The sequence below is a fragment of the Hemitrygon akajei genome, chromosome 22 (genome assembly GCF_048418815.1).
Source record: "Hemitrygon akajei chromosome 22, sHemAka1.3, whole genome shotgun sequence".
In the NCBI taxonomy this organism is placed as follows: Eukaryota; Metazoa; Chordata; class Chondrichthyes; order Myliobatiformes; family Dasyatidae; genus Hemitrygon; species Hemitrygon akajei.
In genome coordinates, this window is record NC_133145.1 from 44,489,030 (window position 1) to 44,510,437 (window position 21,408).

At 38.8% G+C, this 21,408-nt stretch overlaps 1 protein-coding gene across 2 annotated transcripts in view; it reads right to left on the reverse strand.

The window, feature by feature from the left end:
- The window catches only part of slc38a10 (solute carrier family 38 member 10), a 120,853-nt gene that overhangs the window by 52,333 nt on the left and 47,112 nt on the right, over positions 1–21,408 (reverse strand). For both annotated transcript variants that reach the window (XM_073026127.1, XM_073026126.1), the window contains one exon: positions 14,595–14,701. In XM_073026127.1, coding sequence (XP_072882228.1) covers positions 14,595–14,701 — 107 coding nt within the window. The remainder of the gene's footprint in view (positions 1–14,594; positions 14,702–21,408) is intronic.

The window sequence follows — 21,408 nt, forward strand, 5'->3', positions numbered from 1 at the left end:
CAACATGTGAAAAGTGCTGAAGGAACGCAGCAGGCCAGGCAGCATCTATGAAGGGGTATGCACAGTTGATGTTTCAGGCAGAGACTTTTCATCAGGACTCATTTATTATCCAGCATTTTAATTAGTTTTATCTAATCTTTGGTAGATTTACATCAATAACAAAAAAATTACTTCACTCATGTGCAAATCTTGACAATGTGCTTGAAAATATATAGTTTGACATTTATTACAGGTTTATCAAAAAGAACATCTATGTCAATTCGGTGGTGAATTCTTTGAGTTGGAAGTGCTTGCAGGTACAATGAGCTAGATCTTCCACATAAACAAATGTGCAAGAGAGGTTACTGGAGAACAGAGACTCAATCACACCGACTTTGAAACAGCTGCAATCTTCTCTCACCTCAGAGTCAGCAAGTTCAAATATATGACCTAGTCTGACACTAGTTTCATACTAATCAGCACTGCACTGGCAAATGTACTGCTCTTTCAAGAAGATGCTAATTGGAGGTTTCATCTACCATCTCAAGTGAACAAATAAACTAATTTAAACAAGATCCACATTTGCCAAAAACTAAGACAAAATAAAATTGAAATAGTAAGATAATGTTCTTCACTAAGCAGAGCACTTTGCCAAACACCATTCAGGCCACTGGATGTAAACCCACAGGACTGCATTATATCACATCGATTAATAAAACAGTTTATTAATTGAGTTAATTATAATTTATTAATTACAATTAATACATTTACTGTTAAATTTATTGAATATACAATTATAAAATTTGGTAATTTATAAACTATAGACAGGAAAAGCATAAAATTAGTCCAGTTCTTCATAACAGCCAGCAGGTCCTTGTGGAACTATCAATTTCTAGTTTTGTTAACTATGCAGAAGTCTGAGACTCTAATCTAGATAGACGGTGCAAAAACAAAGCCATTTATTTAATAGTATGTTTAATTTTCAATTTTTGTATGTATACCTACAGTACTGTGCATACGTCCTAGATAATGCACAGCCGAGACTCCAAGCAAGATCATTTGACTGCAACAATTGGCTTATTAATCATTACAGAATGTCTCTCTGGTACTTCCCACCCCCCTTTTCCCAACCATGATTCCTCTCTCCCTGCCCCTTCCCACACTCAGTCCATAATAGAGACCCAAATCAGAATCAGGTTTATCATCACTCACATATGTCATGAAATTAGTTTTTTTTTCCCTCGCTGCAGTACAGTGAGATTAGACAGATAATCTTCCTGCAGGTTATTTTCACCCCATTAGAGTTTGCTCTTTGCTTTTTGCTTTTATTGAAGAATTTGCTAAGTGTTTAGCTCAAATGAAAGTGATCCCTAGTGGCCATCTTGCACACTAGATGGCTACATCGTCAACCAGCATTGCAAGGTTCTTCTTTTAGATGTCAATAGTGGGCCTTTCCAAAGAGCTAGCTCTCTATATTAAAAAAAAGTGCTTGGGAATTTCTCTCATCGTTCACTACAAATACACCCAAATCATCAAAATTTGCAATATTATCCTTCCAAACTTTCGAGTGTACATTGTACATGGAAGCTACTTAATTCCATTGCTCAAATGAAGTAGAATTCAGATTTCAGTAACTTACTATACTTTGAGGGCCACTGAATCCTTGCAGGTTGAGTTAAGAAACTGCAAGAGTGAAAGGACCCTGATGGCAGTTCTATGCAGGCCTCCCAACAACGGCTGGGAGGTGGACCACAGATTACAACAGGAAATAGAAAAGGCAAGTCAAAAGGGCAATGTTATGATAATCATGAGAGATTTCAACATGCGGGTTGATTGGGAAAATCAGGTTGGTAAAGGATCTCAAGAGAGTGAGTTAGTTGAATAGCTAAGAGATGGCTTTTTAAGAGCAATTTGCCACTGAGCCTACTAGGGAATCAGCTACACTGGACTGGGTGTTATGTAATGAAACAGAGGTGATTAGGTAGCTTAAGATAAAAGAACCCTTAGGAACTTATGATCACAATATGATTGAGTTCAACTTGAAATTTGATAAGGAGAAAGTCTAACATAGGATTACTTCAGTGGAGTAAAGGAAATTACAGTGGTATGTGAGAGGGAGATGGCTGCAGTAAATTGGAAGGAGATGCTGGCAGGAATGACAACAGAGCAGCAATGACTTGAGTTTCTGGGGAAAAATGAGGAAGGTGCAGGATGGATGTACTCCAAAGACGAAAAAATACTCATGTCAAAATAGTACAACCGTCGTTGACATGGCAAGTCAAAGCTATAGTAAAAACAAAAGTGAAGGCATACATTAGTGGGAAGCCAGAGGACTGGGAAGCTTTTAAATACCTACAGAAAGCGCCTAAAAGAATCATGGGGTGGGGGAGTGAAATATGAAAGCAAGCTAACAAACAGTATCAAAGTAGATGGTAAAAGCTTTGTCAAGTATGAAAAAAATTAAGAGATTGAAGTGGATACATGGCCACTAAAAATGAGGCTGGAGAAATGGGGACAAGGACAGGTGAGATGAACTAAATGAGTATTTTGCATCAGTATTCCCTGTGGAAGACATCAGCAGTGTACCAGATGTTGTAGGGTGTGAGGGAAGAGAAGCGAGTGCAGTTACTATTACAAGGGAGAAGGTGCTCAAAAAGCTGAAAGACCCAAGTCACCTGGACCAGATGAACTGCATCCTAGGGTTCTGAAAGAGGTAGCAGTAGAGATTGTGGAGGCATTAGCAATGATCTTTCAAAATCACTGGAGTATGGCATGGTGCCAGGACTGGAAAATTGCAAATTTAAGAAAGGATGGAGGCAGTAGAAAGGAAATTATAGACCAGTCAGCCTAACCACAGTGGTTCGGAAGATGTTGGAATCAATTGGGATGAGGTTATGGAGTACTTGGTGACACAGGTCAAGAAAGGACAAAGTCAGAATGGTTTCCTTCAGGGAAAATCTTGCCAGATGAATCTGTTAGAATCCTTTGAGGAGATTCCAAGTCGGATTGATAAAGGGGATACAGTGGATGTTGTATATTTGGACTTTCAGAAGGCCTTTGACAAAGTGCCACACATGAGGCTGCTCACCAGGTTAAAAGCCCATGGTATTACAGGAAAGTTACTGGTATGGTTAGAGCACTGGCTGATTGGTAGGAAGCAGTGAGTGGGAATAAAAGGATCCTTCTCCGGTTGGCTGTCAGTGAGTAGTGGCATTCTGCAGGGGTCGGTGTTGGGACCATTTCTTTTAATGCTGTATATCAATGATTTAGATGATGGAATAGATGGCTTTGTTGCCAATGATATGAAGATTGGTGGAGAGACAGGTAGTGTCAAGGAAACAGGAAGGCTGCAGAAGGAATTAGACAGATTTGGAGAATGGGAAAGAAAGTGGCAAATGACATACAATGTTGAAAAATGCATGGCCACGCACTTTGGTAATAGAAATAAATGTGCCGACTATTTTCTAAGATGGGGAAAAAATCCAAAAATTTGAGCTAGAAAGTGACTTGGGAGTCCTTATGCATAACACCCTAAAGGTTAATTTGCAGGTAGAGTCGATGGTGAGGAAGGCAAATGCAATGTTAGCATTCATTTCAGGAGGTCAAGAATACAAGAGCAGGTTTGTGATGCTGAGGCTTTGTAAGGCACCGGTGAAGCCCAAAAACAGATTTGGGCTCCTTCTCTAAGAAAAGATGTGTTGGCATTGGAGGGGATACAGAGGAGGTTCACAAGAATGAAAGGAAATGAAAGAATCATACAAGGAACATTTGATAGCTCTGGGTCTGTACTCACTGGAATTTAGAAGGATGAGGGGAGATCTCATTGAAACCTTTTGAATGTTGAAAGGCCTAGACAAAGTAGATGAGGAAAGGATGTTTCCCACGGTGGGGGAAGTCTACGATGAGAAGGCACAGCCTCAGGATAGAGGGGTGTTCATTTAAAACAAAGATGCTGAGAAATTTCTTTAGCCAAAGGGAGATGAGTTTGTGGAATTTGTTCCCACAGGCAGCTGTGGAGGCCAGGTCATTGGGTGTATTAAAGGCAGAGCTTGATAGATTCTTGATTAGACATGGCATCAAAGGTCATAGGATGAAGGATGGGGAGTGGGGCTGAGGAGGGGGGAAAAGGATCAGCTATGGCTGAATGGTGAAGCAGACTCGAAGGGCCAAATGGCCTAATTCTGCTCCTGTCTTATGTTCTTATAAAAACTTTGCATAGAAGCCTCCTCAGCACAGCCTGGGGCCTAACTAGATGTCAAATCCATTCTACGGACAATACTTGCCATTTACAATAGGAAAGGGTCACTGCTTAGCCTGAACCCAGCTTAATTGAGGCAGCAAGCATCTTAACAAATATTCCATACCTAAATGTTTCCACTTTTTGAAACTGTCAAGTGAAAAGTCAAAGCTGTCAAGAAGAAATATGGCTATGACGCCATGTGCCTATGGCAAAATAATCTGGCAACATTTGCATCCAAGCTAGCAGGTAGAGTGTCGGCACACTGCTAATACATGAAGAGATATACAAGCACCTTTTGGAATACCAGAAAAGAGCACTAAGAGGGAAGAATTTTCTACTATACAATGTATTTAAAATGTAATAACAGTTTCTTATTTATAAACTTTCATATTTATTGTAGAGAAAATCTCACATTTTCTTTATACCTACTGTGATGGAAAACACACAGTAAATGCACTCCACACACACAAACACACAGAGATTTTTCTTAGTAATGGGATGTGCAAATGTGCATACATTATTTGTATACTGTACTTAAGGGAGATTCTTGTTTATTTTGTAATATGATCATAACTACATTGTGGACATCATATTCTAATTCATGTATAGTCCTATATTCATTTTGTGGGTAATTAAAGATGTTATGTCTTGATGCCAAATAAAAGGGGCTCATCGCCCCGAATGGTAGTTTTGGGGTTTGGGGGGGGGGGGGGGAGGAGAAAGAAGAGGGGCTTCTTGGAGCTCACACTGGACAGGGAGCTACTATTGTATTTTCTGGGAGATACATTTTTGTAAATATTGGCAGGTTTCTTTTCACTGTTTTCACTAATTTTTGTAAGTTTGAGTTTTGACACACCTAATAAACACCCTCGCACTAAAGTGCGAAGCGCCTCCAGCCATTTTTTCCTTTGGACATCAGAATCAGAATCAGGTTTATTATCACCGGCATGTGACGTGAAATTTGTTAACTTAGCAGCAGCAGTTCAATGCAATATAAAATACAGAAGAGAAAAAATAATTAAAATAAAATAAATAATAATTAAAAAATCAATTACACCTATTGAATAGATTAAAAATTGTGCAGAAAACAGAAATACTGTATATTTAAAAAAGTGAGGTAGAGTCTAAGGGTTCAATGTCCACTTAGGAATTGGATGGCAGAGTGGAAGTTGTTACTAAATCGCTGAGTGTGAGTCTTCAGGCTTCTGTACCTCCTACCTGACAGTAACAGTGCGAAAAAGGTATGCTCTGGGTGCTGGAGGTCCTTAATAATGGACGCTGCCTTTCTGAGACAGCGCTCCCTAAAGATGTCCTGGGTACTTTGTACGCTAGTACCCAAGATGGAGCTGACTAGATTTACAACCCTCTGCAGCTTCTTTCGGTCCTGTGCAGTAGCAACCCCCCACCCCCCATACCAGACAGTGATGCAACCTGTCAGAATGCTCTCCACGGTACATCTATAGAAGTTTTTGAGTGTATTTGTTGACATGCCAAATCTCTTCAAACTCCTAATAAATTATAGCCGCTCTTTTGCCTTCTTTATAACTACATAGATATGTTGGGTCCAGGTTAGATCCTCAGAGATCTTGACACCCAGGAACTTGAAATTGCTCACTCTCTGATCCCTCTATGAGGATTGGTATGTGTTCCTTTGTCTTACACTTCCTGAAGTCCACAATCAGCTCTTCCATCTTACTGACGTTCGTATATCACTCCTGTACATAACCCTCGTATTTAACATCTACACTCTTTCTATAATCCAAAGATCCTTCAGACATGAAAACTAAAGCTTAAAGTAATGTGTATTACCATAATTATTGCCTTGCAGGAAGTTTGTAACCATTCATAAAATGCTGCTACATTGGTCTTATTGAAGGAGATATATTAATGCTCCATTTGCCTCCGCAATGCTGATCTGAATTGGTTTATAGATCGGACCTCCTTACACCTTTGCATGAGGTGCATATTCCTTTTTAATACAGATTTTTTTATTAAAACCTACAACTGCCATAATTTGAAATCCTTCTAGCTATTTAAATTTCCTTTGATCAAAATCATAATTTAAAATGGCAACTGTGGGTTGTATTTAAGCTAAAATAAAAAAAATCTCATTACTTTAAGTGGACTCAGCAGTCCACTGGTTGGATTTCAGCCCCCCCCCAACCCCCAAGCTATATCTTAATACATGTGTCAATGTATTTTGCAACAGTTTTCTGCATGGATGACACTTCTGTGCAGGAAAATGAAACAAAAGCAGGAACTCAGCTGTCATAAAAACAGTTGACCACTTTCTCACAGAAATACAGCAGTCGCGAAGTCAAGAGAAACATCTGGTTTTCAAAGCAGGAAACAGAAAATAACATAAATAATATGCCATAAAGTCTTGGTTTTCTTTTAACAATTCCTTTATATATTGTAACATGATAGATTTCAATTTATAGTTTTAAGTATTGCCAATTTTCATAAATATAATACAATTTAAATTCCCATAAATTTAATAGCCTGTTTCGGCCACACCCAAGATTGACTTAATGGATTATAAATGGCTTTGAGAAGTGCAGGTTAGGTGACATCCCAACCTAGATTCAATAAATCTTAACTGGCAATAAAAGCATACTTTCTCTTGAGGGTACTTATTTAAAAAGAATCACAGTAATTGAAGTTTTATAAAGATTGCTCCGTAAGCTGATTGTTACAGCTAAAACAGGCTGCTACATCGAAATTTCTTAAAGTCCCAATGCTACTTGTCTCCCAAATCCACCTGCCAATTAGGAAATGTCTAATGAGAAAGTTATTAGAATTATGCCAAAATGGTTGATAAATCTGTATTGATGAAAATGAGTTTGTAATTGTATAACATTATTATAAAGGACATCTATGTAACAATGTCATATTAATGTAGATAAGTGTTAATATTTGAGTATTAGCACTTTACAAATACAAAAAAAAATTCCCATTTAAACCAGATGTGAAAATATCTGAATTTCACTGCTGTATCTGGCACTCTCAACTAACATTCTAAAAGCAATTCATCCTGAAACACCAGCTGCAATATCAATTGTCACAGCAGGGTTGAGTGATAAGTATTTCAATTTAACATTCATTGAGAATTAACTGTAATATGAGCAAGGTGTCACTAACAAGACCATTGATACAGAACAAAGAAAAACAATTAAGAGAATTGCATACCAGAAGATTAATATAATTTCTAACGTATGGATAAAAATCCAAATGCAGAATTAGATTCATGGAAGAAAGAATAAAATGTGAACTATGCTTCTAATATTTAGTTGTTTCAGTAACAAGTTGTCCTGGCCAGATAAAGGTACATCGTTTATAGGTAATCAGACAATCCAAACTCTCAAAGCACTTGTCCATAATAGTAATGACAAGCATTTAAATGCAATACCATGACCACAGATCATCAAACTGAGGAATCCAATTAAGGAGAGCTTCCATTTTTTAAAAATGTGCTTTCTGAATCAAAAGTTTAAAAATTTCTTCAAGCTGGCACAAGTGGTATACCTAGAAAGTTAAAGATATAATGGTTCCTAGCCCACCATAACGTTAAGCCTCATATAAGCTTTCATCATCTTTTATTAGTGAATTATGTTGTAGCATTTGAAGTTCAAATGCACCAAGTAAAACATGCGCGATTATGGAACAAGACCATTGACTCAATTTTCCTCCAGAGTTCCATGCAACTACCTCCCTCATAAATGAACTGCATAATTGCTAAAGGATAAATTCCTCCAATTTTTCACTAAACATGTCAACTTGAAGATCAATCAACCCTTCTAGAGATCTTACACCTTCAGATTCCCAGCCTGTTCATTCATTAACTCATCTCTTGATATCTGATACTAAGATAACAAGATAACCCAAGACTGTAAACATTAAGTGTCTTCTCAAATGTTTTAGATCACCATTAAAACTAAATAGTCAACAAAAATAATTTAAAAGCCAATGTACTGGTTTAGAAAGCCAGTTCAACCACCCCAAACAAGAGAAACAAATATGAAAGACCCAACCCCCCACCGCCTTATTTTCACCATGGACGTCCAGTCCCTATATACCTCTATCCCCCCACCAGGAACGTCTCAAAGCTCTCCACTTCTTTTGGGATTCCAGACCTAACCAATTCCCCTCTATCACCACTCTCCTCTGTCTAGCGGAATTAGTTCTTACTCTCAATAATTTCTCCTTTGGCTCCTCCCACTTCCTCCAAACCAAAGGTGTAGCCATGGGCACCCACAAGGGTCCCAGCTAGGCCTGCCTTTTTGTTGGCTTTGTGGAACAGTCCATGTTCCAAGCCTATACTGGTATCCATCCCCCTCTTTTCCTTCGCTACATCGACGACTGCACTGGCACTGCCTTCTGCACGCATGCTGAACTCGTTGACTTCATTAACTTTGCCTCCAACTTTCACCCTGCCCTCAAATTTACCTGGTCCATTTCCAACACTTCCCTCTCCTTTCTAGATCTTTCTGTCTCCATCTCTGGAGACAGCTTATCTACTGATATTTACTATAAGCCTACAGTCTCCCACAGTACCTGGACTATTCCCACCCTGTCTCTTGGAAAAATGCTATCCCCTTCTCGCAATTCTTCCGTCTCCGCCGCATCTGCTCTCAGGATGAGGATTTTCATTCCAGAACGAAGGAAATGTCTTCCTTTTTTAAACAAAGGGGCTTCCCTTCTTCCACCATCAACTCTGCTCTCAAACGCATCTCTCCCATTTCCCGCACATCTGCCCTCACCCCATCCGCCGCTATCCCACTCGGGATAGGGTTCCCCTTGTCCTCACCTACCACCCCACCAGCCTCCAGGTCCAACGTATAATTCTCCGTAACCTCTGCCACCTCCAACGGGATCCCACTACCAAGCACATCTTTCCCTCCCCCCACTTTCTGCTTTCCACAGGGATCACTCCCTATGCAACTCCCTTGTCCATTTGTCCCCCACATCCCTTCCCACCGATCTCCCTCCTGGCATTTATCCTTGTAAGCGGAACAAGTGCTACACCTGCCCTTACACTTCCTCCCTCGTCACCATTCAGGGCCCCAGACAGTCCTTCCAGGTGAGGCGACACTTCACCTGTGAGTCGGCTGGTGTGGTATACTGTGTCCGGTGTTCCCAGTATGGCCGCCTTTTTACTGGTGAGACCCAACGCAGACTGGGAGACCATTTCGCTGAACACCTACGCTTTGTCCACCAGAGAAAGCAGGATCTCCCAGTGGCCACACATTTTAATTCCACGTCCCATTCTGATATGTCTATCCATGGCCTCCTCTATTGTCAAGATGAAGCCACACTCAGGTTGGAGGAACACCACCTTATATACCACCTGGGTAGCCTCCAACCTGATGGCATGAACATTGACTTCTCTAACTTCCGTTAATGTCCCCTCTCCCCTTCTTAACCCATCCCTGATATATTTAGTTCCCCCCCCCACTTTTTTCTCTCTCTCTCTGCCCATCACTCTGCCTGTTCTCCATCTCCCTCTGGTGCTCCCCTCCCCCTTTCTTTCTCCCTAGGCCTCCCATCCCATGATCCTTTCCCTTCTCCAGCTCTGTATCCCTTTTGCCAATCACCTTTCCGGCTCTCAGCTTCACCCCACCCCCTCCGGTCTTCTCCTATCATTTTGCATTTCCCCCTCCTACTTTCAAATCTCTTACTATCTTTCCTTTCAGTTAGTCCTGACGAAGGGTCTCGGCCCTAATCGTCGACAGCGCTTCTTCCTATAGATGCTGCCTGGCCTGCTGCGTTACACCAGCATTGTGTGTGTGTTGCTTGAAAGACCCTACATTTCACTGGAACTGAATATAATGAGCTGAGAAAAATCCATTATTCCAAAATGATTTACTGTTAACTAACCTTTTTTTTTAAAATCCTCTTACCAATCTCTCATCTAAAGCCTGATGATTTTGATTTTAGGTCTACAGTGAGAAGCGAGCACAAATTTAAACCAACATCCTTGCAATACCAAGGAAAGGACTCACTTTTGGAGATGATTTCATTCAAAAGAAAGTATCTCTGACAGGCTTGCTCTTGGTAAATAGATGGCATCCATAAAGCAATAGCTCCATAAAAGTATTAAGAGCCAAGCATGGATCATGGGACTGTTATCATTCATACACCACATCAGGGCTTCATACTCCCATTTATGGAGGAAATATACTGACCCACTTGAGCTACTATAAGAATCTACTAGTTTGTTCATGTTAATCCTCAAATTTAATTACATACACTGACATGCTAGAATTTGAATTCAGGAATCCAGTAGCAGATTTTTCCAGAAACTCTATTTGGTAGCTCAGTTTCTGAAAATAATTTGGCATTGGCATTTTAAAATTTTACCCATCTAAGCCTACACCAGATAAAGAAGCAAGGATCTAGCCACTAATATTACAGTAAACTTTATAGTTTAATTGACCAAATCAAAGAATTTTTGTACGTTCGCACAGCACACTAACAGTCAAGGATTTCATTCAGTATTAAATAGCTTTCTTAGTGAAGGTTGATTTGGTCCACCAGTAATAAAGTTCCTTTCTTAAATAATTTCAGCTTGACTAAAACGTTAATGGTGTGCAATTTGATGTCCACAAAAATTTAAACATATCTTTGCAGTGTACACGGTAAAATAAATACTGCATTAAACTGTGCAGAGTGGCACTGTTTGTCCCACTCCCATCAGGGAGGAGGCTACGTTATATCTACAGTAGTCAGGACCACCAGAGTCAAAAACAATTATTTTCCTCAAGCAGTGAGGATGATCATCACCTCCACCTATGAACTCCACACTACTTTATTATTTCCTGTCAGTCACCTTACGTATAGCCTAGTATCACTTTATGGACACAATCTATGCATATAAGTTACCTTAAGTATTTGTATTTATTGTGTTTATCATTATTTTCTTAATCTTTTATATTTTTTGTGCTGCATTGGACCCAGAGTAACAATTATTTTGTTCTTCTTGCACTTGTGAACTCAGAGCCAAAGTAAAAGCAAAAGTGAGGGGATGTACAAGGAAGCCAAAACTAGTGGGAAGATAGAGGATTGGGAAGCTTTTAAAAACTTGCAGAAGGAAACTAAGAAGGTCATTAGAAAGGAAAAGATGAAATATGAAAGGAAGCTGGTGACTAATATCAAAGATACTAAAAGCTTTTTTAAGTATATAAAGGGTAAAAGAAAGTCGAGGGTAGATATAGGACCAGTAGAAAATGATGCTGGAGATATCACAATGAGAGACGCAGAGATGGCAGAGGAACTGAATGCGTATAATTTCATAGTGGAAGACACCTGCAGTATACTGGACGTTCAAGAGTGTCATGGAAGTGAAGTATGTGCAGTGAAAATTATGACCGAGAAGGTACTCAGACAGCTTAATGGTCTGAGGGTGGATAAATCTCCTGGACCTGATGGAATATACCCTTGGGTTCTGAAGGAAGTAACAGGAGAGATTGCAGAGGCATTAACAATGATCTTTCAAGAATCAATAGACTCTGGCACTATACCAGATGACTGGAAAATTGCAAATGTTACTCTGCTATTTAAGAAGGGTGGGAGGCAGCAGAAAGGAAACTATAGACCTTTTAGCCTGACATCAGTGGTTTGAAAACTGATGGAATCAATTGTTAGGGATGAGATTACAGAGTGCCTGGAGGTACATGACAAGACAGGCCAAAGCCAGCATGGTTTCCTGAAAGGAAAATCTTGCCTGACTAACCTACTGCAATTTTGAGAAATTTACAAGCAGGGTAGACAAAAGAGATGTAGTAGACGTGGTGTACTTGGATTTTCAGAAGGCCTTTGACAAGGTGCCACATGAGGCTGCTTAGCAAGATAAGAGCCCATGGAATTACAGGGAAGTCACTAGCATGGGTGGAGCATTGGCTGATCAGCAGAAAACAGAGAGTGGGAATAAAGGAATCCTATTCTGGCTGGCTGCCAGTTACCAGTGGCGTTCCACAGGGGTCAGTGTTGGGACCTCTGATTTTTACTATGTTTGTCAATAATTTGGACTATGGGATTAATGGATTTGAGGCTAAATTTGCCGATGATACAAACATTGGTGGAGGAGTGGGTAGTGTTGTAGAAACAGAGAGCCTGCAGAGTGACTTAGGTAATTTAGGGGATTGGGCAAAGAAGTGGCAAATGAAATACAATGTTGGAAAGTATATGGTCATGCTCTTTGGTGGAAGAAATAAACAGACAGACTATTATTCAGATGGGGAGAGAATTCAAAATGCATAGATGCAAAGGGACATGGGAGTCCTTGCGCAGGATACATTAAAGGTCAACCCCCAGGTTGAGTCGATGGTGAAGGCAGCCAATGCAATGTTGACATTCATTTCTAGAGGTATAGAATAGCAGAGCAGGGGTGTGATGTTGAGGCTCTATAAGGCACTCATGAGACTATATTGGAGTACTGTGTGCAGTTTTGGGCTCCTTATTTTATAAAGGATATACTGACGTTGGAGAGGGTTCACAGAAGTTTCGTGAGATTGATTCCAGGAATGAAAGGGTTACCATATGAGGAATGTCTGGAAGCTCTTGGGCTGTATTCCCTGGAGTTCAGGAGAATGAGGGGGGAACTCATGAAATATTCCGAATGTTAAAAGACCTGAACAGATTAGATATGGCAAAGTTATTTCCCATGGCAGGGGAGTCTAGATCAAGAGGGAACGACTTCAGGACTGAAGGGCATCAATTTAGAACAGAGATGCAGAAAAATTACTTTAGTCAGAGGGTGGTAAATCTGTGGAATTTGATGCCATGAGCGGCTGTGGAAGCCAAGTCATTGGGTGTATTTCAGGCAGAGATAGACAGGTTCTTGATTAGCCAGGGCATCGAAGGGTATGGGGAGAACACAGGGGAGTGGGAATGACTGGAGGGATTGGATCAGCCCATGACTGAATGGCAGAAAGACTTGATGGGCCAAATGGCCTACTTCCGCTCCTATCTTATGGTCTTGTGTAGAGTAAATGACATTAAACAATTCTGAACCTTCAGAGAAACAGGTGCAGTAGGATGCAATTAAAAGCTAAATAAAATTGCAATAATATCAGCCAAACTTCAATTGAAAACTAGTGAAGCATGTTACTGAACACTGCAAAATTTCAGTTGACAGTCACATACTCTGATAACTTTAATTTTTAGTGTTTGCACTATGCATAAGTACATTGAGTTGAATTTTAAATGCTCTAAGCCCTACCTCAAAGGGACAAGGAAAGAATTATTTTGTAATTGCAAATACTGCAGTTCATATTCTTCAATCCTACTTGACAATTCAAGAAATTAAAAAATATATACTTTTGTATACATATAAAATGCATGAATGTGTTCTGAAAGCTATAGGTCCTATTCAGTCCTTACAGTATTGTGACTGTGTCATTTAAGACAACAAAACTAGCAGCTTGGGCAGAATTTCTGGTTACAATTGCCAGAGGATAATTAAACTAGAAAAATTATGTAGGTATAAATTTACTGTGACACTGATATAATTCAGGTTATTGCAAATGGAATAAAAATGCCAGCTTTCCTTAATTGTCATCCAGTCCTCTTGAATAGAAATGCCCCAAGCAACTACAATAGATTATAAAAATGCACAGTATTTTTGTACCTCAAAACTATTCATCTCCTGTTTTTTTCTTCACTCTCTCCCACTGTGAAAGTTGCTTAATTTTACACAGCCTCTCTCAGGAAGGATGAAAAAGTAATCCCGATTATGCCATTACAAGATAAACAGACAAAAAGGGCATACTTTAAATGGAAGGATACACCTTCAGTTTCCTTTCTGCCACGGGGAACACTGCTTCGCTGCCGAATACTCTACATCATAGAATAGACTTAATTGTTCCAATAAGAGATAGTTTTTCGAGAAGTGAAATGCTTCCTCATCAGATTAACTAGTTAATGATTTACTATGTGTTTGCTTCTGAAAATTAATGTGAACTGGAGTAACATGCTTTAGAATATAACTTTTATAGGAACAGCTAAAGAAAAATACTGACTGTGTAACTGCTATGTTACTCACAAGAAAGGTACTTTATTTTTCAAAACAATTTCCCATACAAACACAATTAATAGTTTTGAAAGGAATAATGGTAGCTAGCAATACTGATGCACACAATTCAGAAGCAACAGCCAAGATGAGGATTTAAAAACACAGCTGTTACATGACAAAACTCAATACTCACTAATATAACATTAGGAAATTGAATTCTGACACCAACAATCATGGGATGTTAAAATGGGAATTTACACAACTAAAATTAAAGGCATGGCATCAGCAGTTAACCCTGAAGGGGAGGATGCAGAGCAAAAGTAAACTCATTCCAGTTTCTACTCCGGAATAGGAGAAACTAACCTGTGCAGAGAAACCATCTTTCTGAATTTTTCTGTAGATAAGGGCTGGACAAATAAAACAGATAAGACTCCCCATGGTAGCACCCGTCAATCCAAGGATAGTTTCCACTAGCAAAAGAAGAGTACAAGATGAGTGAATTATTCTTTGTTTAATGAGCAAGTACAATATAAACTAAAATAATTTTGTATTTATATAGTCTATAACTGAAATAAATAACTTGGTAACTTTAACTGAAAAACATTATTGTCCAGAACAGCAAACCATACTCTGATTTTAGCTCGACTTGATAAATATGCAAATTATTCTGAAAATAATCTAGCCACTATTGACAAGAGCCTGAAGTGTCCTTTCAAATAAATAAAACAGCTCTGCCAAAGCATCACATCAAATAAGAGTCTGACCAAGAATGAAGCAACTGATCAGCTGCTCAGTAGATGGCAGTTAAAGGCATCCACTGAGCATTCAATACCACTAAATAGCCTTTCCAAAATAGATATGCATCTTCTCTTAGCCATTTCTGAGTTGATGTAACAGTGAAAAATACACTGCCTTTGTATGAACATGGTACCACTGGTATCAAAGAACAACTTATTCTTTAGCAAAAGTTAATACAAATGCCATTAAGGTAATTGTATGTCAAACATCTACTTCCCACATCATCCATCTACACCAGTCTTGATCATCAAAATAATTTTTCTTTCATTTAGAATCATTAATGACTGCAGGACATCTCTAATCACTTCACAGCTAATGAAGTTTATTTGATATGCTGACATGCCACAGAAGGAACCCAACAGCAATTCCAGCGCAACAAACTCACAGAAAAAGCAACAGAACAATAACATAATCATATAATCTGTGGGGTTTTTTTTGAAAAGAGTGATTTTGATTAAACACTGCCAGTGCATCATCCAACTCAAAGGTGAGACTGCCTACATTGAGCCATTTCTGGCTGAACTGTCAACAACCTAAGAAAATTTCAGACAGTCAGAATTACTGTTTTAAAAGAGACTTAGCATTGGAAGGAATTTCAGGATCACGGAAAAACTGAAGTAATTGTAAGATGATGAGTAAGCAGAAAATGGTCAGCATAGGTTTAGATGAGTTCTCTTGGAAGCTGGCAGAGCAGCAGGGAGAGAAAGCAAGGCTTGAACGCTTCAAAAGGTATTGAAAATGATATCAGGAAGAAGATTGAAGACCAAGGTGAGGCAGAGCCAAGCTATATTACAGAATTAGAAACAAGCAATTTCTACATCAATTATGTTATGGGGTTGGAATTTCTGGTTCAAGCCAAATGAGAAAGGAGCTATCAAATGGCCCATTTCAGCCAAAGGTAGCAATGAGGAAACCTATGGAGTCACTGGTTTAGTGACAGGAGAAAAATGATGATCAGGATGGAATGAAAATAGTAAAATGATGGGAACAATCAGGTCAGGCTGCATCTGCAAAAGGAGAAACAGTTACTATTTCAGTTTGAATGTCTTTCATCAGAAAAAAGCACAACAGCTGTAGTCTTGTAAATATCTAATTAGAAAATTATGGCTGTCCCAATCTGCTTGTGGAGGAGCAGAAGACCTAGGTGACATTGGCTCAAGCTTAGAAGCAGACCTCATGTCTCAGAGTAATGTAACTAGGGTGGAAACGCAAACGTAGAAACAAGTATCGATTTTTTGAGATTTCATAGATAGCCAAACTTTCACGCAACACAGCGTGGTGACTAATTAAGAGACATTTCTCTTTTCTTCAATGTTATTCCCTAGCTTTTAAAGATGGCACTTAATTTCAATCTTAAACAATAAACGAATTGGAAGCTAGTCATTAAGATGATTCATAGACAGGTACTGGAAAGTACAACTGTCCTTATTGTGCTTTACTGCTAAAACATCCAAGATGTTATCGGTTATACTATACATTTTAAGTTACATTAGAATAAATCAAAAGGCATAGCAATTAAGTCAGGGAATTACTAGCTCTGTAAGAGATTAGAATACCATGTAACAATATATCATTCTAATGTTGTATCAATGTATGCATTCTATTCTTTAACAGCTATAAGTAGGTACAATATATGAACAATGCACACTAATACTGGCAATGTTTAGGGTAGCTGCTTTGTATACTGGCAAGCACTTATAAGTCACCGTTTCAAGATTATTTGAATTGACATGCTTGTTGATCCTATGTTTCTCTAAAAAATGTCAGGAAAACCCAGGAAATGATTGTTACAGCTAGAAATTATTCCGCATCTGCAACATGTAATAAACTAGAAACAATAAAAGACAAGAAAATGAGGAATAAGAGGCTAATTAAACCCTTGAGCCAGCTCCTTATTCAATCTCACAACTGATCTCAAAATCACTTTCTCCTGCTCTCCTAACATCTGACTCCCTTCTAGTTCAAATATTTGACATTGTTGGTCTTGAATATATTTAAAAGTTTCATCTCCACAGCTTTGTAAAGTAAATTTCAAAAATTCACCATTGGAAGAATTCCTCACCTCTTGCTCAATTGGGCAATAACTCATTCTGAAACTTTCACCTAATTCTCAACATCTCCTACAAGGATACTCATCCTCAAAGTATCTGTCGATCCCTATTAAAACCCTAAATGCTTCAAAAAATCTTCCATTATACTAAACCCCAAAGAATGTAAGATAAACCTTTCATATTTCAATCCCTTTATTACTCAATTCAACTTGGTTAACTTTTACTCCATTATCTGCAATGCCAGGGTAATAATTCCTTAAATATGGAAACCCAATACAAGTATAGCACACCAGATGTAGATGCACCAGCAACCTGTAAACCTGCATCAAAACCTTTATCCTTCCAATAAAAAGCCAACATTCCATTAAACTACTATTTCAAACTACAACATATGACAAGTTAAAAGTCCTTCCAAAGGCTGCATATTTTTTATTAAACTGCAAAAATAGCTAGCACACCAGTGCGACACAACATTTGTATCATCAGAGCTAGATTAATAAACAGAATTAATTTTAAGGGGCATTCATATGAACAAAGAAAACAATGAAATCCCAGTCAGGATGAACACTGCTGAAATTCAAAATATAGTCAGATGTTGGGCTCCTCATGGAGGAGCACCAATTTTCTCCGGTTTCCCCATAATTAAACTGCAAATCTGCCTACTGAAGATTCAGTGACTCATTTTAATAGACAGGGACAGCTCCATGGGAGAAAGGCACATTTCAGGTAATTTACATTTTTTATTTAATTTAAAATGTCATTGTTTAAGAGTTTTCTGAAGATTTAATAATTTGTCAAAATCTAATTTAAATCTTTAAATGTTTCAATAACATGATTAATTTTTAAACAGCAAATATTTTGCAATGTTTGTTAATGTTGCACATTGGTGAATATTCAAAGTCCTTTAACAGTTTAAACAACTATCAAGGAGGGACTGGATTTGCTGATTACAGTAAGAGGATATCTTTGGGTGCCCAACATACTGAAGTTGGTAACTGCACATAGTGAAATAGTAAACAGCTCACTGAGGCAGGATGCTGAACAAAAATATCTCTTCATTGCTCCAAACAAATGAACAGAACTTGGTTATCATTTGTCACAAAAATGAAATTCTTCCCCATTTCTGCAACATTTTTCCATCTTAAGTGGCCAGTAATTTTGACGTAATGTAATATTAAGGTTACATCACTACACACGCTCACGTTAAAAGGTGACTTCTGCCACAAACTCAAACAAGCAAATTACCAGAAGGAAATTACCTAATGGATAGGGAAAATGTTATTGGGACTTTTAACTTATTGAGGCCATAGGTTAAAGTTCATGGATCACACGGAAAAACATCATACATTGTAACAAGTATGAGAAAAGCTGTCATGCCAAATCTCTACAAGAAATAAGAACTGTATGGAAACAAAATCACTTAGATCTGAGAGCTGTAGCAAGAGAATAGATCAGCTGACTGATGGAGAATCTTTATTATTTTGCCTAGCCTCTGGGAGAAGCAAAAGCACTGTTGCAAAAACTGAAATTGTCCTGATGGATTTCTGCAAGAAAGCAAGGCTATTACACCAGTTGAAGACTTTACAGGGTAGTTGCTGCAAGAAAGAACAGTATCACATCAAACTACGTGTGACAAGCATTATGGCAAAGCGTGCTGATCCAGGGTGTCCTCGGGAGATAGAATGCCCTGACTGCTGTGGTAAACTATAGAATGAATCTCGGAGCAAAGAAGGAAGTAACTATGAAATTAAGACTAATGATGAAAGGAACTGGATGTGGCTGTGAACGCTAACCTACCTAAACATGACATGAATCATTTCTAAGAGATTTGGACACAATTTTGTCTCACTACGAGAAATGAACGCACCAGATTTATTTGTTGGGAGGTTTACGTCCATCCTGAAGCAGCGTTAAGTAAGAGAACTGAATTCATAGCAAACATGAGAAATTCACAGCATGTCACAAATAATCACTGCTAACAAAAGTTTTGGTGGCGCCACGATATCTGGCACCTGTTTCCATCCACATGTCATTTAATAGGCATCTGTAGGAGCTACTCACTCAGAAGCAAAATTAAATTTTTGATTCTCAGTCTTAGGGGCATATGGAAAGTAATATTTATTAGCTTAAAATACTCCAGTTACCCAAGTAGGATATTTAAAAAATGTTTTTTCTTTAGAAGCTTGAACTCCAAAAAGGTTCATGTAGATGGAGGTACAGACTGTATCCATATGGATTTCATTGAGGTAATTCAAAGAGGCCTGGAGTCATGGATTTAAATCGGGCTAGAGTAACAACTAGGAGTCCCCAGAGATCAAGCTTAAAGTTATTGTCATTTCAATCGTATACATGTATACAGCGACACAAAACAATCTTCCTCTGGACCATGATGCACAACAGCATGTATTATTCATGCACAATACGAAGAAATATTACAACAAATAAATTCAGAATCAGGTTTGATATCATCGGCATATGTCGCGAAATTTGTTAACTTTGTGGCAGCAGTGCAATGCAATACATGACAATATAGAAAAACTGAATTACAGTAAATATATATCAAATAGTTAAATTAAATAAGAGGTACAAAAATAGAAATACAAAAGTACTGAGGTACTGTTCATGGGTTCAATGTCCAGTCAGAAATCAGATGGCAGAGGGGAAGAAGCTGTTCCTGAATTGCTGAGTGTGCCTTCAAGGCTCCTGTACCTCCTTCCTGATGGTAGCAATGAGAACAAGACATGACCTGGATGATGATGGCCCTTAATAACGGACGCTGCCATTTTGAGGCATTGCTGCTTGAAGATGTCCTAGATACTACAGAGGATAGTGCCCATGATGGGGCTAGGTTTACAACTCTCTGCAGCTTACTTCAATCTTGTCCAGTAGCACCCCCACATACCAGACAGGAATTAAATAATAAGGTGCTTTTATGCTACAAGTTAAAAAATGAAACAGTGTAACGCTTCTGGCGCTTCATACGTGCTGACACCTGGGTTGTGGCAGGAAGTTCAGTCCTCTCACGGCCTGGAGAAAGAAGCTATTTCCCATCCGAACAGTCCTTGTCCTGATGCTATGGTACCACCTGCCTGATTGTAGGGGATCAAAGAGATTGCTGGAAGGATGGGAGGAATCATTAACAATGTTGAGGGCCCTAAATACGTAGTGCTTCTGGTAAGCATCATGGATGGGTGGAAGAGAAACCCCAATGATCCTCTCAACAGTCCTCACAGGTCTTGGAGTTTGCTGATTAGTCTTGAGGGGATGATAGTGTTAAATGCTGAGTTGTAATCGATAAAGAGCATCCTAATGTATGCATCTTTACTGTTGAGATATTCCAGGGTTGTGTGAAAGGCCAACAAGATAGCATCTGTTGTAGACTTGTTGCTTTGGTGGCAAATTGGAGTTGATCCAAGTCGCCACTCAGACAGGTGCTGATATGCTTCAACACCAGCCTCTCAAAACACCTCACTGAGTGTAAGTGCCACTGGACGACAGTCAGATATGACTACTGACAGGTATAGACAGGGTACCATGCTCTTCTTGGGCACCGGTATGATTGAAGCCTGCTTGAAGGAAGTGGGTACCACACACTGCTGGAGCAAGAGGTTGAAGATATCTGTGAATACACCAGCCAGTTGGTCAGCACAGGTCTTCATTACTCGGCCAGGTACTCCATCTGGACTGGATGCTTTCCTTGGATTCACTCTCTTGAAGTCAGTCTGTGCATCATCTTCAGATACTGAAGATGCAGATTTTGTTCTCAAAGTCACTACAGAACATCAAAATAGGATTAACCCACTTTGTTAGCGAAGATATTGGAAATTCACAAGGACTTCAATGGACCGGGGCTGCTTTAGGCAAATTTGTGCTTGCAATAAATGTGAATAGCAGATGTGGGGAATTTACTGCTCATGGCAAATTCCATTTCACAACAGTGTGCAGATTCTGAGTTACTCCACTCAGTTATGTGTTTTGCAATTTCATTTGTTAGTTTTAATGATCTGTCATTTCACTTATCGCATGGGCATGTTCAATTCCATTTTTCTTCCCTACACCTTTGAAGTGTCTCTGGACTTTCAAATTCAAGGCACAATATAAACTTAAGAAGCCCATAATAAATAGTTCCAACATCATCACCGACCACCAAGACTACTGCTAAGAAGCAAATTAATTCAAGTTTTAAGCTTACAATTTAGAATCACTGATAATAGGCCACTTCCATGACTTGACATTGAATACAGATTCCAAATGTTGAGGGGTAAAAAATATCACATTTCAAAAATATAAAGACAACTTTTAAAGTTCTTAATTCTTTACAAAACATG